The sequence below is a fragment of the Globicephala melas genome, chromosome 2 (assembly GCF_963455315.2).
Source record: "Globicephala melas chromosome 2, mGloMel1.2, whole genome shotgun sequence".
Classification (NCBI taxonomy): domain Eukaryota; kingdom Metazoa; phylum Chordata; class Mammalia; order Artiodactyla; family Delphinidae; genus Globicephala; species Globicephala melas.
In genome coordinates this window covers 81,094,850-81,111,500 of record NC_083315.2, presented here as the reverse complement: position 1 = coordinate 81,111,500, position 16,651 = coordinate 81,094,850, and the positions used below count along the sequence as shown (strand labels likewise).

Genomic DNA, 16,651 nt, shown 5'->3' with positions numbered 1-16,651 from the left:
CTTAAATAGGGACTTCCCAGGTGGTGCAGTGGTTAAGAATCTGACTGCCAATGCAGGCAACACAGGTTCAAGCCCTGGCCCAGGAAGATCCCACATGCCGCAGAGCAACTAAGCCCTTGTGCCACAACTACTGAGCCTGCGCTCTAAAGCCCGTGAGCCACAACTACTGAAACCAGCACACCTAGAGCCGGTGCTCTGCAATGAGAGAAGCCACCGCAATAAGCCCACGCACCACAACAAAAAGCAGACCCTGCTCACCACAACTAGAGAGAGCCCGTGCACAGCAACAAAGACCCAACGCAGCCAAAAATTAATTAATTAATTAATTAAAAAAAATAAATAAAAAGACAAAATAAGTAGGCCATGGGGATGTGATGTACAGCAGAGTGACTACAGTTAATAATACTGTATTGTGGCCTTCCCTGGTGGTACAGTGGTTAAGAATCCGCCTGCCAACGCAGGGGACATGGGTTTGAGCCCTGGTCCGGGAAGATCCCACATGCCACAGAGCAACTAAGCCCATGCGCCACAACTACTGAGCCTGCGCTCTAGAGCCTGCGTGCCACAACTACTGAAGCTCGCGTGCCTAGAGCCTGTGCTCCACAACGAGAAGCCACCGCAATGAGAAGCCCATGCACCGCAACGAAGAGTAGCCCCCGCTCACCACAACTAGACAAAGCCCACGTGCAGCAACAAAGACCCAACGCAGCCATAAATAAATAAATAAATACTGTATTGTACAATTTAAAGTTGCTAAGAGCATAGATCTTAAAAGTTCTCATCACAAGAAAAAAACATATAACTATAACTAAACATATAACTATTGTGGTGTGATCATTTTGCAATATATACATATATCGATCAAATCTTTATGTTGTATACCTGAAACTAATATACTGTTATATAATGTTACATGTCAATTATATTTTGAAAGAAGACTTAAAATTTCTCAGCACCTGTACTCTTATAATTTGAAAAGGATACTGTCAAAAACATAAGTTAAAATTCCTTTGGAAATTTATTTCAATAATAGATGGGAATTTATTTTCTTGAATTACTCAATACTATTTCAAATATGAGTTCATCTAAATAAAAACAGATTTTTCTACCATAAGAATTATTTCTGTAATTTAAAAAATATATTGAAAATATAAAGAGAAAAAGAAAGAAGAGATACATGCTCTGATCTACCCATATTAATGATTTCTAGTTCTCTAGTCGAGCCTTGGTATCTCAGGGCCATGTGTCTTCCCCCAGGCCTTTCCATCTACCTGGCATGCCCACCCTGGCTGGTTTGCCCTGCACACCTACCATTATTCCTTCAACACCCAACGAGAGGTCTCCTTCTCTGAGCAGAGGTATCAGACCCTCCTCTGGGCCACCCCTAGTCCTGTTACTGGATTTATCTCTCTGAGCTTCAGTGAAGTGTGTAGACATCTATCTGTGCTCCTGGGCTGTGAGCTCCTCTTCATTCCAGGAGTTGACTTGTAGGTACAGGGTAAACCTCTAGAATTGAATAAATTTGGTTTACCTCATCACTGGTGAGTTTCTTTGCTTTGAGTAATCTTTGAGCCTTATCTTCTTCTGATCCCTCATCACTGTCTGATGAATAGATTCTGGCTCGTTCCTCTGAAAGCAAAGGAAGAAGATTTGTAAGTGACTTTCAAAGACAATGATCCATTCATTCCCAGATTTTTCTTCTGATGAATATCTTTAGTTCCTTTGTACATTTTTTCCAGAGGAAACAAATAATTAAAAGTTTTTAAAACTTAAAGGTAAATGTGGGCTTCCCTGGTGGTGCAGTCGTTAGGAATCTGCCTGCCGGTGCAGGGGACGCAGGTTCAAGCCCTGGTCCGGGAAGATCTCACATGCCACGCAGCAACAGAGCCCGTGCACCACAACTACTGAGCCTGCGCTCTAGAGCCAAGAGCCACAACTACTGAGCCTGCGTGCCACAACTACTGAAGCCCATGCGCCTAGAGCCCGTGCTCTGCAACAAGAGAGGCCACCGCAATGAGAAGCCCATGCACGGCAACGAAGCGTAGCCCCCGCTCGCCGCAACTAGAGAAAGCCCACGCACAGCAAGACCCAATGCAGCCAAAGATAAATAAATAAAAATAAATTTATTTTTTAAAAAAAGGTAAATGTAAGTTTAGATATGTTGAAATGAAGCACTTATCCTCTCAAATACAAGAATGGTTTATCTGACCACTTTTTTTTTGGTATCTGACCACTTTTAAATATTAAAAAGGCTTGTGCAAGCTGATTAAAGAGACAGACACCACTATTTCCAAATAAGTTTTTAAAGTCTGAGTCATTCTTTTATCAGGGTAACAGTTAATTCCAAAATAATTTTAAAGATAAAAGCAAGAGGTGGGGGCTTCCCTGGTGGTGCAGTGGTTGAGAGTCCACCTGCCGATGCAGGGGACACGGGTTCGTGCCCCGGTCCGGGAAGATCCCACATGCCGCGGAGCAGCTGGGCCCGTAAGCCATGGCCGCTAGGCCTGCGCATCTGGAGCCTGTGCTCCGCAACGGAAGAGGCCACAGCAGTGAGAGGCCCACGTACCGCCAAAAAAAAAAAAAAAAAAAAGCAAGAGGTGGTTTCCTGGTCCTGTAAAGACGGTTTGTTGCCAAGTGGACATTTCAAAGGGAGATGGAGATGAATAACAGCCTGTGCTGATGCCCCAGCCCAGGTGAAGCGCAGGTAGAATAAGAACAGGTGATGTTAGACCAACCCCCTCACCTCAGAACCCAATGCTCTCCCCTTCTCCCCATTCCCTGCCTATCTGACTATTGGACAGAACTGATCACTAATGAACTTCTCCATTAGGTTTTTAATCACTGGGAAACTGAATATTATATAACTCTCCCCTAAAAAATCCTCAATTTTTTCATTTTTATTTAGTGTATATGTGATTTATTTCCACAGTTAATATTTTCTGTGGGAAATCTGCACTAACAAAAAAAAAAAATAATAAAAATAAAAGGTCTAGGGGCTTCCCTGGTGGCACAGTGGTTGAGAGTCCGCCTGCCGATGCAGGAGACACGGGTTCGTGCCCCGGTCTGAGAAGATCCCACATGTCGCGGAGCTGACTGCTGAGCCTGCGCGTCCGGAGCCTGTGCTCCGCAACGGGACAGGCCACAACAGTGAGAGGCCCGTGAACCACCAAAAAAAAAAAAAAAAAAAGTCTCTGTACTATAGTCCCAAAATAAATAAAATGCAGTTGCTGTGAAAAAGGAGAAGGGAGTTTCACAGGATGGTCAGAGAAAGGGAAAATTGGGTGTTCTTATAATTTATCATTCTAACAGGGCAAAACCAGGAACATGGTCACCCAAGGTATACCTTACATTGTACAGTGATTCCCAAATCTCTATCAAAGCTAACCTGGGGGGGATTAGATCCTCATTTTATAGATGGGGAACTCAGTATTCAGAGACATGGAGTCACTTGCCCAAAGCCCATGAGTGGTAAGAACAATGACAATAGTTTGGGGTAACATTTATTTAGTACTTGTTATATGCCAAGGGCTGGATGAAGTACTTTATATGTATTATGTCATTCGATTCTCAAAACAACCTCATCATGGTATAAATACTATTACTAATAGGTTGTTCTTTTCTTGATAAGGGTAACAGAAAAGAGGTACTGTAACTTTCCAAAAGTCATCTAACTAAAAAGTAAGAGAGTTGGGAATTCCCTGGGAGTCCAGTGGTTAGGACTCCGTGCTTTCACTGCTGAGGGTGTGGGTTTGATCCCTGGTTGGGGAACTAAGATCCCGCAGGTCGTGTAGCATGGCCAAAAACAAAACTAAACAAAAAGTGGCAGAGCTGAGTCCAGCCCAGGTCTTCCATCTTCAGGTTCAGTTTGCTTTTTTAAGCATGACATCTTGCTGCAGGCTGTGGGAAACTTCTGGAGATAGACACGTCAGAAGTCAGATCGCCTTGGTTCAAGAACTGTCCATGTACCAACTATGTGTCTTTGGGCAAGCCACTCAACCTCTCAAAGTCTCCGTTTCCTCAGTAAGAACAAGACAAAAATGGACCTTGAGGCATTATGCTAAGTGAAATAAGTCACACAGAGAAAGACGAACACTGTGATCTCACTTGTATGAAGGATGTAAAAAAAAAGGAAAACAAAAAACCAAGCTCATAGATACAGAAAACAGATTAGTAGTTGCCTGAGGTGTGGTGTGGAGGGTGGAGGAAAGGGTGAAGGGAGTCAAATGGTAGGAGCTCCAGTTAGAAGATAAATCAGTCATGGGCATGTAATGTACAGTGTGGTGACTAAAGGTAATAACACTGTACTGCATATTTAAAAGTTGCTGAGAGAGCAGACCTTAAAAGTTCCCACCACAAGAAAAAAAATTCCGTAACTACCTTTGGTGGCAGAAGTTAACTAGACTTATTATGGTGATCATTTCACAATATATACAGATACCGAATCATTAGGTTGTACACCTGAAACTAAAATAATTAGTTCAGTAATCAATTTTTTTTAAAAAGAACAAGACAATACTAGTAACTGGGTCTTAACATTGTTATGAGGATCCAATAGGATGCATGTTTGAGTATTTGCCTGGGATTCAGTATGTGCTGAATAAATGTTAACCATTATAAATTATTGGTTGTGAAAGAAGGGAATATGCAATGGAGAACTTTGAAAGAAAACACATGTACTCGCTGAAAAACTGAACTTCCTGATTCTTAAAAACTGAACTTCTTGATTCTTAACTAGTAATTTAAAAAGTTGAGAGAAGTTCCAAATATAATCGGCAGACTTTCAAATCAGAAAGCAGAAGCTCAAGGGATGAGTCTGAAAGCGAGAGGGCACAGGCAGCTTCTGCCCTTCCAGGCTGACCTGAAAGGATTCCACAATGAGTCTTTAGCTCTGTAGACCTCAAAATGTCTCACTCATTAACACTGGTTCCTTAAAAACAAAATTTCCAGTGACTGAGCATTCAGAGTATGCTCAATGCAAAGATAAATTCCTGGACCCCGACATGATGACATTTAATTTCTGCCCAAACTCACCTCGAATGCCCCCTTTGTACCGGTTTTTAATGGCAGCCAAGCTGATGGACTCCTCACCTTCCTCCTCCTCATCATATCGATCAGGTTCTAGGTAGCTAGCACTCAGCCCCCGCTGGTGCTGTTTCTCTCTCATGCGGCGCTGCTGAGATTCCCTACGAATAGAAGCCCTCAAACGTTCTTCTTCTTTCTGTAAAGAAGCAAATAAATTACTGAACTTTAAAACAAAAAATGAACTCACTTAGTGCCCCCTTGAAACTACTTTACTGTAAAGAACACGTAAATGCCTCGCCCAGGATAACACCAGTTCCTATGTCCTCAGGGTACAGTTCTCTCCATTTTACACCTCTGTTACCACACATGGTCATCATCTTGTTCGTTCGAAGGCGTGAAGAAAACACAGGGTGAAGAGGCAAAGGCTCCCTCCCTCACACCAACCGCCCCATCAGAACTGGCACCGGCACAGCCTTGGGAGATGCAGCGTCCCCTGTGCTGCCAGGCAGAGCCCAGAGTGTGGCGACCAGCCTGAGGAACCTCGTTCATGTCCAGTGGACGCCTGAGGGAGGCGGATTCTCTTCACCCTAAGACAGACACCTGACTTGCCCAGGCTCCACCGAACTACCATGGTGCTCATATATTCCAGTCTGGGGCCCTCAACCCAGAGAGCTCCCCACAGCTCCTGATGGCAGGATGGGGAGGTTCTGGTGGGGAGGGTCCCTGAGCCCCAAAGCAGAGCCTTCATTCCCTTCCATCTGCCTGGCTTTTAGACATTGGGGTTCACTAGGCGGGGCCAGGGTATGAGAAGTCAGGGGTATTTGGTTGCTCATTTAATTGCTTTATTACTGCATACAACTCTAATTCTGTTGCTGGACACTGTTTCATTAAATAGTATGTGGTTGTGCTGAGTATAGAGTAAAAATCACTGTCAGTAGAATAGGGATTAAGAACAAACTAGCTGATTCCTTGTGCATTTCCATGCAAGCTGCGGATGTGAAGGAGGGCTTGGGGCATCTCTCAATGTGGTCCTGGAGTCTTCAAGGTCCCTCCAGCTCCCCTACCTTCAGGAGAAAAGGGGGGAAACTTCTTGTCTATTTATATTCTACCTAGACCAAATCTCTCGAGCATTTCCACTGATTTTTGACATGGACTCTAAACCAGATATAGAAGATTTAATCATCCTTGAAATTATCTGTGAAAGTTCAGATTCTTTCAATCATCTGTTTGCCAAACTCTCAGGACCTGGTGGGAGAGAACCCAAGCCAGGGTTTGTTTTCATAGATGATTTAATCATCCTTCAAATTATCTGTGAAAGTTCAGATTCTTTCAATCATATGTTTGCCAAACTCTCAGGACCTGGTGGGAGAGAACCCAAGCCAGGGTTTGTTTTAGGACTATCACCCTATTACCCATTTGCCAAATGCTTAGGAAATGAAACCAGCTCCGTGTTCATGCCAGCTGGAAGGATAAACAGTGGGTCAATAGGAGATGATGAACAACATTTTAGGAAATGCTATTCTTAATATTCCAAAATTCCAGGATAAACGTCAGCCAACATACCTTAATCATCTCTGTGCGCTGGCATTCAGGGTCACGACCAGCCATTGGTAAGATTCTAATCTTCTGTGTCTTTGAACATCTATCTGCAAGTGACAGGGTCATCTTTCTATGTGTGGCACTGTCTGTAGAGTGAGGTCTGCAGGAAATGAACAAAAATACCTCATTGTTTAGCAAATACATTTGTGAGCCAGTCATATCAACATCAAAGGAGGCCAGTGACCATTTCCTATTCTCTAGAAAAAAATAGGCAGGGACACAAAACAGTATACTAGATGGGGATTCTGAACTTTCTTCATTCTGTAGCTTACTAAAACATTCTTATCTCACAAGTAAAGTGAAATACGGAAAGCTGGAGTAAAAAAGGTTTGCACAGCACAATTACCCTCTAGAAGCAGTAAATGGATGGGCTTAAGCAGCACTTACTGAATACTAAGTGCCAAGCACTGTACTTTTATGTTTTATATATTACATGACTTCATTGTCACAGCTCCTCTATGAGATAATTATTACATTTTATATGTTAGGAAACTGAGGCAAGGAAAGGTTGAGAAAGTTACACAAGGTCATGCAAGTGGAAATGGGACTCAGATACAGGTCCATCTGATTCCAAAGCCTATAATCTTGACCATTACAATTTTCAAAACTGTAAGTCATAACCAAGAATATTGTGCCCTCTCCAAAGATAAGCATTACCCAAGGAGGATGGTTTGCTTAGAATCAAGAAAAGAAAACCAGGAATGTTTCATTGTAGTGCCTACGCTGCCTAGACAAGGGGGATACTCTTGATAGCTGACCTGAGTATCCTGGGCTGCTTGGGGGACACATCCTTGGAGAGGTAATGGATGTAGCAGCCTAAAGAACAAGATGACCTCAGCCTTCACACCCACCAACTCACTGCCTTTCCTCTGATTGCATGCACACTAACAACCTCTAATTACTGCACTGACCTGCAAGTATTCTTAGGCCTCCCGGCAGTTATAGTAATCACTGGAATTAATAAACTGACATTCTGGTTTACATAACAGTCTCTTGGAAGTTTAGGTAGCATGACCTGGTTCCCTGTGAAACAGCAACTTGACAATATAGCCTTTGAACCTTCAGAGCTGAGAACCAGATCTTGGTCTTTGGGGAACTATACTGCAAGGTTATGCCAATCAGGAGTCAGGCACTTTGAACAACACCTATATTTCACCGCTTTTATTGTAACAAATAGTACGTTGATGAGAGTAATTACCTGAATGTGAGTTTGGTTTTAAAGACGGCTTGTCCCTGTAGACCGGTACCTTGTCTTATAAAAAGGTGGTTGTGATCGCCCTGCAGTGGAGCCTTGTAAACATCAAACACCTCATTGCCTAAATGCAGGGACATGCTGAAAAGAAGGAACACTTCACATGTAAGTCAGAAAGCTTTCACTCTATCATTTTACTTCACTTAAAATGTGATTCAGCTGCTGCTTTCTCTCTTTACACACGATTCAGAAGGAAGGAAAGAATAAAGAAGGCGTGATGTGGAAAACGACCTACACAGAAGTACAACACTCTGTACGTTTATGCTTAGAAGTAAAACATGCTGTGACATTCACTCAGCCTCTACCACCTTCCCAGTGAAGGGCAGTTTTACTAAAGCGTCAATTTGTAAGGAGGGAGGGAAGTTGGTCTAACTTCTCCAGACTACTATGCTGGAGCCAAAGAGGACAGTCACATTTCCGGCCTACTTTTAATGTCTTCCACCAGCCTGTATGACCCTCAACTGCCTATTCATATTTCTCTCAGGTTTTCTTTGCAATGCCAGGGACTAAACAATGGAAAGTCTTTAATAAGAGGTGTACCCCAAATAAGCTCATATTCCAAAGCTTGATCCCTCCCAGCCACATTCTGGGCATTTCCATACTCTTCAGGCATTTGTGCTCACCTTCCATCGGACCACTTGACTATCCGAGCATTGCTTTCTTTAATTTCATTTCCTTCTTCATCCCGGCGTATCCTCCATCTTATAGTATTTTCTACCTGTTTTAAAACACAAGTGCCTCAGAACACTGTACCTTGTGCTTCTTCTCTCCTCAAGAGACACAAAATCACAGAATAAACGTGCATAGATAGAGACAGAAAAACAGACACTGAAACCCTCTTGTTTTAATCACCTAGAGATGCTGCATAAAATAACAACAGGAAAGAAAGTATGCTTAAGTGAATTTCTGAGCTCCCAGTGCTAGAACCAGAGACAGAGCTCAGTGCCAGAGCATCTGAGCAGATGCTAAATCTGTGGTAAACTCCAGGAGTTTTAAGACTCAGTAAGAGCTAGGAGGACAAGAAATAAGGCTTGAGGCCATATGAAATGGCAATTTAGGATTGAGACTCCCTGTATAAACAGGTTCTCTCATAGAGCTAAAACTCCAATAAATGTGGGACTAAAAAACTCTGCCAACTGGCCTAGGGAAGCTCCCCACACATGGGTAAGGAAAAAAAAAAAGCACCTTATGAAAATAAAAACCCCAGGTTTGAGCAGGTTTAGAGTCTAACTTTATCTTAACTTTATGGGGTGGGTCGGGGGTAGGAGGTGGTTTGGGGTTGGGGAGAGGGAGCACCAGGCAGATGTGGAAAATATTCAACGGCTTCCTAAAATGAAAACTACTGTTACTGAAATTGAAAACTCAATGGAGGCTTCCCTGGTGGCACAGTGGTTGAGAATCCGCCTGCCAATGCAGGGGACATGGGTTCGATCCCTGGTCCAGGAAGATCCCACATGCTACGGAGCAACTAAGCCCATGCACCACAACTACTGAGCATGTACTCTACAGCACATGAGCCACAACTACTGAGCCTGTGTGCCACAACTACTGAAGCCCATGTGCCCTAGTGCCCGTGCTCCTCAACAAGAGAAGCTACCGCAATAAGAAGCCTGGGTACTGCATCAAAGAGTAGCTCCCGCTCTCTGCAACTAGAGAAAGCCCGCATGCAGCAATGAAGACTCAATGCAGCCAAAAATAAAATTAATTAATTTTAAAAAACAAAACAAAACTCAATGGGACTTCCAGGAAAATACAGCACACTAAATCCACATAGTTTATCCCTGCTGCATCCTGGAAACACACTAAAATGACAGTAAAGAATTAAAAAGGATAAACTCACGAGGATAAAGAAAATGTGAATTAAGATGGCATCAAAGAGAAGCCAACATTTTGAAAACCGATAGATCTAAGCCCAAGCTTCCCTCTGCCTCTGCCCTCACCACTGACCCTAACAGCACCTGCTCCCACTCCCAGTTAGATTTTCTGGATCTCCTCTGTTAACTGCAACTGTCTTTACAACTGAGTCCTAATGTTTTCCCTCCAGTTTCCCCCTTTACTTCTTTATTCCTCACTATATAAACAAACAACTATGAAGCTGGCTGATTAAAAACTCGATAATATTCATGAATTAAATATGATGTCAAATCTGAGATTTGTTTCCAAATAGTCTGGGTAAGGTGGGGTGGGGAATACAGATGAAACAAGATGTCCAACCTGACAACCACTGAAATGAGAGATGGGTACATGAGATTTTATTATACTGTTCTCATTATATCTGTATATGTTTAAAATTTTCCTGAATAAAGGAAACAAAACGAAATGATCTGTCACAATTCCTGCCTTCCCTCTCATACAAAACAGGTTAGCCACATACAGGTATGAAGACACATATGGGCCATTATCAACTGAGAAGCCACTTTGAAAAATGCTTCCTATTATATAAGGTGATTCAAATAATGATGCTATGAAAGGATAAAACACTCCTAGGTCTTACCCTACTGGGATGAAAGACACATCAAAGTACTTCTAAAGCCAGAGGACCTCATAGAGCTACATAAACTGTACCTGGTTTTTGCCCATTAAAGAGTTAATTATACCACCAACTGACTCTTTAAAAATGGTCAGCCTAGGGCTTCCCTGGTGGTGCAGTGGTTGAGAGTCGTCTGCCGATGCAGGGGACACAGGTTCATGCCCCAGTCCGGGAAGATCCCACATGCCACGGAGCGGCTGGGCCCGTGAGCCATGGCCGCTGAGCCTGCGTGTCTGGAGCCTGTGCTCCGCAACGGGAGAAGCCACAACAGTGAGAGGCCCACATATCAGGGAAAAAAAAAAAAAAAAAAAAGGTCAGCCTAGTCCCTAGAACGTCACTCAAGAAACCAAGCGTCCATGGTTATTTTCCATCACACACCAAGGTTTTGAAAAACAATCTGGAGAGATTGGTTCCAGATGGTGGAGTAGAAAGACATACGCTCACTCCCTCTTGCGAGAGCACCAGAATCACAACTAACTGCTGAACAATCATCGACAGGAAGACACTGGAAGTCACCAAAATAGATATCCCACATCCAAAGACAAAGGAGAAACCACAATGAGACGGGAAGAGGGGCGCAATCACAATAAAATCAAATCCCATAACTGCTGGGTGGTTGACTCACAAACTGTAGAATAATTATACCACAGAAGTCCACCCACCGGAGTGAAGGTGCTGAGCCCCACATCAGACTTCCCAACCTGGGGGTGTGACAACGGGAGGAGGAATTCCCAGATAATCAGACTTTGAAGGCTAGCAGGATTTGACTGCAGGACTTCAACAGGACTGGGGGAAACAAAGACTCCACTCTTGGGGGGCACACTCAAAGCAATGTGCACACTGGGACCCAGGGGAAGGAGCAGTGACCCCACAGGAGACTGAACCAGACCTATCTGCTAGTGTTGGAGGGTCTCCTGCAGAGGCAGGGGCCGCTGTGGCTCACCGCTGGGACAAGGGCACTAGCAGCAGAAGTTCTGGGAAGTACTCCTTGGCGTGTGCCCTCCTGGGGTCTGCCATTAACCCCACCAAAGAGCCCGGGTAGGCCCCAGTGTTGGTTCACCTCAGGCCAACCAACCCACAGGGAGGGAACTCAGCCCCACCCATCAGCAGACAAGCAGACTAAAGTTTTACTGAGCTCTGCCTGTGAGAGCAACACCCAGCTCTACCCACCACCAGTCCCTCCCATCAGGAAGCTTGCACAAGTCTCTTAGACAGCCTCATCCACCAGAAGGCAGACAGCAGAAGCAAGAAGAACTACAATCCTGCAGCCTGTGGAACGAAAACCACATTCACAGAAAGACAAAATGAAAAGGCAGAGGGCTATGTACCAGATGAAGGAACAAAGATCGAGAAGATGCAAGAAATGTTTAATGAAGACCTAGAAGAATTAAAGAACAAATAAACAGAGATGAACAATACAATAACTGAAATGAAAAATACACTAGAAGGAATCAGTAGCAGAATAACTGAGGCAGAAGAATGGATAAGTGACCTGGAAGACAGGATGGTGGAATTCACTGCCATGGAACATAATAAAGAAAGAAGAATGAAAAGAAATGAAGACTGCCTAAGAGATCTCTGGGACAACATTAAACCCACCAACATTCACATTATAGGGGTCCCAGAAGGAGAAGAGAGAGAAAGGACCTGAGAAAATATTTGAAGAGATTATAGTTGAAAATTTCCCTAACATGGGAAAGGAAATAGCCATCCAAGTCCAGGAAGTACAGAGAGTCCCTGGCAGGATAAACCCAAGGAGAAACACACCGAGACGCATAGTAATCAAATTGGCAAAAATTAAAGACAAAGAAAAATTATTAAAAGCAACAAAGTTAAAGCGACAAATAACATACAAGGGAACTCCCATAAGGTTAACAGCTGATTTCTCAGCAGAAACTCTGCAAGCCAGAAGGAAGTGGCACGATATATTTAAAGTGATGAAAGGGAAGAACCTACAACCAAGATTACTCTACCCGGCAAGGATCTCGTTCAGATTCAACAGAGAAATCAAAAGCATTACAGACAAGCAAAAGCTAAGAGAATTCAGCACCATCAAACCAGCTTTACAACAAATGCTAAAGGAACATCTCTAAGAGGGAAAAACAAGAGAAGAAAAGGACCTAAAAAAACTAACCCAAAACAATTAAGAAAATGGTAAAAGGAACATACATATTGATAATTACCTTAATTGTGAATGGATTAAATGCTCCAACCAAAAGACACAGGCTTGCTGAATGGATACAAACACAAGACCCATATATATGCTGTCTACAAGAGACCCACTTCAGACCCAGGGACACATACAGACTGACAGTAAGGGGATGGAAAAAGATATTCCATGCAAATGGAAATCAAAAGAAAGCTGGAGGAGCAATACTCATATCAGATAAAATAGACTTTAAAATAAAGAATGTTACCAGAAAAGGAAGGAAGAGAAAAGGAAGGACACTACATAATGATCAAGGGATCAATCCAAGAAGAAGATATAACAATTATAAATATATATGCACCCAACATACGAGCACCTCAATACATAAGGCAACTGCTAACAGCTATAAAAGAGGAAATTGACAGTAACACAATAATAGGGGGTACTTTAACACCTCACTTACACCAATGGGCAGATCATCCAAACAGAAAATTGATAAGGAAACACAAGCTGTAAATGACACAACAGACCAGATAGATTTAATTGATATTTATAGGACATTCCATCTAAAAACAACAGATTACACTTTCTTCTCAAGTGTATGTGGAACATTCTACAGGAGAGATCACATCTCGGGTCACAAATCAAGCCTCAGTAAATTTAAGAAAACTGAAATCATATAAAGCATCTTTTCCGACCACAACGCTATGAGGTTAGAAATCAATTACAGGGGAAAAAAACATAAAAAACACAAACACATGGAGGCTAAACAATACGTTACTAAATAACCAAAAGATCACTGAAGAAATCAAAGAGGAAATCAAAAAATACCTAGACACAAATGACAACAAAAACACAACAATCCAAAATCTATGGGATTCAGCAAAAACAGTTCTAAGAGGAAAGTTTATAGCAATTCAATCCTACCTCAAGAAACAAGAAAACTCTCAAATAAACTATCTAACTTTACACCTAAAGGAACTAGAGAAAGAATAAACAAAACCCAAAGTTAGCAGAAGGAAAGAAATCATAAAGATCACATCAGAAATAAATGAAAAAGAAATGAAGGAAACGATAGCAAAGATCAATAAAACTAAAAGCTGGTTCTCTGAAAAGATAAACAAAATTGATAAACCATTAGCCAGACTCATCAAGAAAAAAGGGAAGGGCTTCCCTGGTGGCGCAGTGGTTGGGAGTCCGCCTGCCGATGCAGGGGACACGGGTTTGTGCCCCGGTCCGGGAGGATGCCACATGCCACGGCACGGCTGGGCCCGTGAGCCATGGCCGCTGAGCCTGCGCGTCCGGAGCCTGTGCTCCGCAACGGGAGAGGCCACAACAGTGAGAGGCCCACGTACCGCAAAAAAAAAAAAAAAAGAAAAAAAAAGAAAAAAGGGAAAAGACTCACATCAATAGAATTAGATATGAAAAAGGAGAAGTAACAACTGACACTGCAGAAATACAAAGGATCATGAGAGATTACTACAAGCAACTATATGCCAATAAAATGGACAACCTGGAAGAAAAGGACAAATTCTTAGAAAGGTATAATCTTCCAAGACTGAACCAGGAAGAAATAGGAAATATGAACAGACCAATCACAAGCACAGAAATTGAAACTGTGATTAAAAATCTTCCAACAAACCAAAGTCCAGGACTAGATGGCTTCACAGGTGAATTCTATCAAACATTTAGAGAGGCGCTAACACCCATCCTTTTCAAACTCTTCCAAAAATTGCAGAGGAAGGAACACTCCCAAACTCATTCTACAAGGCCACCAACCCTGATACCAAAAGCAAAGATACTACAAAAAAAGAAAATTACAGACCAATATCACTGATGAATATAGATGCAAAAATCCTCAACAAAATACTAGTAAACAGAATCCAACAACACATTAAAAGGATCATACACCATGATCAAGTGGGATTTATCCCAGGGATGCAAGGATTCTTCAATATATGCAAATCAACCAATGTGATATACCATATTCACAAATTGAAGAAGAAAAACCATATGATCATCTCAATAGATGCAGAAAAAGCTTTAGACAAAATTAAACATCCATTTATGCTAAAAACTGTTCAGAAAGTGGGCACGTAGGGAACCTACCACAACATAATAAAGGCCATGTATGACGAACCCACAGCAAACATCATTCTCAATGGTGAAAAACTGAAAGCATTTTCTCTAAGTTCAGGAACGAGACAAGGATGCCCACTCTTGTCACTATTATTCAACACAGTTTTGGTAGCCATGGCAATGAGAGAAGAAAAAGAAATAAAAGGAATACAAATTGGGAAAGAAGTAAAACTGTCACTGTTTGCAGATGACATGATACTATACACAGAGAATCCTAAAGATGCCACCAGAAAACTACTAGAGCTAATCAATGAATTTGGTAAAGTTGCAGAATACAAAATTAATGCACAGAAATCTCTTGCATTTCTATACACTAACAATGAAAGATCTGAAAGAGAAATTAAGGAAACAATTCCATTCACCACTGCAACAAAAAGAATAAAATACCTAGGAATGAACCTACCTAAGGAGGTAAAAGACCTGTACTCAGAAAACTATAAGACACTGATGAAAGAAATCAAAGATGACCCAAATAGATGAAGAAGATATACCATGTTCTTGGATTGGAAGAATCAATACTGTGAAAAGGACTATACTACCCAAAGCTATCTACAGATTCAATGCAATCCCTATCAAATTACCAATGGCATTTTTTACAGAACTAGAACAAAAAACATTAAAATTTGTATGGAGACACAAAACACCCTGAATAGCCAAAGCAATCTTGAGGGGAAGAAAACGGAGCTGGAGGAATCAGACTCCCTGACTTCACACTACACTACAAAGCTACAGTAATCAAGACAAAATGGTACTGGCTCAAAAACAGAAATATAGATCAATGGAACAGGTTAGAAAGCCCAGAGATAAACCCACACACCTATGGTCAACTAATCTATGATAAAGGAGGCAAGGATATACAATGGAGAAAAGACAGTCTCTTCAATAAGTGGTGCTGGTGAAACTGGACAGCTACATGTAAAAGAATGAAATTAGAACACTCCCTAACACCACACACAAAAATAAACTCAAAATGGATTCAAGATCTAAATGTAAGATCAGATACTATAAAACTCTTAGAGGAAAACATAGGCAGATCATTCTATGACATAAATCACAGCAAGATCCTTTTTGACCCACCTCCTAGAGAAATGGAAATAAAAACAAAAATGAACAAATGGGACCTAATGAAACTTAAAAGCTTTTGCACAGCAAAGGAAACTACAAACAAGATGAAAAGACAATGCTCAGAATGGGAGAAAATATTTGCAAATGAATCAACAGACAAAGGATTAATCTCCAAAATATATAAACAGCTCAATATTAAAAAAACAAACAACCTAATCAAAAAAATGGGCAGAAGACCTAAATAGACCTTTCTCTAAAGAAGACATACAGATGGCCAAGAGGCACATGAAAAGCTGCTCAACATCACTGATTATTAGAGAAATGCAAATCAAAACTACAGTGAGGTATCACCTCACACTGGTTAGAATGGGCATCATCAGAAAATCTATAAACAACAAATGCTGGACAGGGTGTGGAGAAAAGGGAACTCTCTTGCACTGTTGGTGGGAATGTAAATTGATACAGCCACTATGGAGAACAGTATGGAAGTTCCTTAAAAAACTAAAAGTAGAATTACCATATGACCCAGCAATCCCACTACTGGGAAAAGAGAAAAGCATAATTCAAAAAGACACATGCACCCCAGTGTTCATTACAGCACTATTTACAATAGCCAGGTCATGGAAGGAACCTAAATGTCCATCAACAGATGAATGGATAAAGAAGACGAATGGTACATATATACAATGGAATATTACTCAGCCATAAAAAGGAACGAAACTGGGTCATTTGTAGAGACGTGGATGGACCTAGAGACTGTCATACAGAGTGAAGTAAGTCAGAAAGAGAAAAACAAATATAGTATATTAACACATATATGTGGAATCTAGAAAAATGGTACAGATGAACCAGTTTCCAAGGCATAAATAAAGACAATGATGTAGAGAACAAACAT

General features: G+C 41.7%; 1 protein-coding gene across 12 annotated transcripts in view; it reads right to left on the bottom strand.

Moving 5' to 3' along the window:
- The window catches only part of LEO1 (LEO1 homolog, Paf1/RNA polymerase II complex component), an 81,699-nt gene that overhangs the window by 8,031 nt on the left and 57,017 nt on the right, over window positions 1–16,651 (bottom strand). For all 12 annotated transcript variants that reach the window (XM_060294248.2, XM_060294246.1, XM_060294245.1 and 9 more), the window contains 5 exons: window positions 8,497–8,591; window positions 7,820–7,954; window positions 6,586–6,721; window positions 5,032–5,218; window positions 1,532–1,629 (listed from right to left, as the gene is read on the bottom strand). In XM_060294248.2, the coding sequence (XP_060150231.1) occupies window positions 1,532–1,629; window positions 5,032–5,218; window positions 6,586–6,721; window positions 7,820–7,954; window positions 8,497–8,591 (651 nt within the window). The remainder of the gene's footprint in view (window positions 1–1,531; window positions 1,630–5,031; window positions 5,219–6,585; window positions 6,722–7,819; window positions 7,955–8,496; window positions 8,592–16,651) is intronic.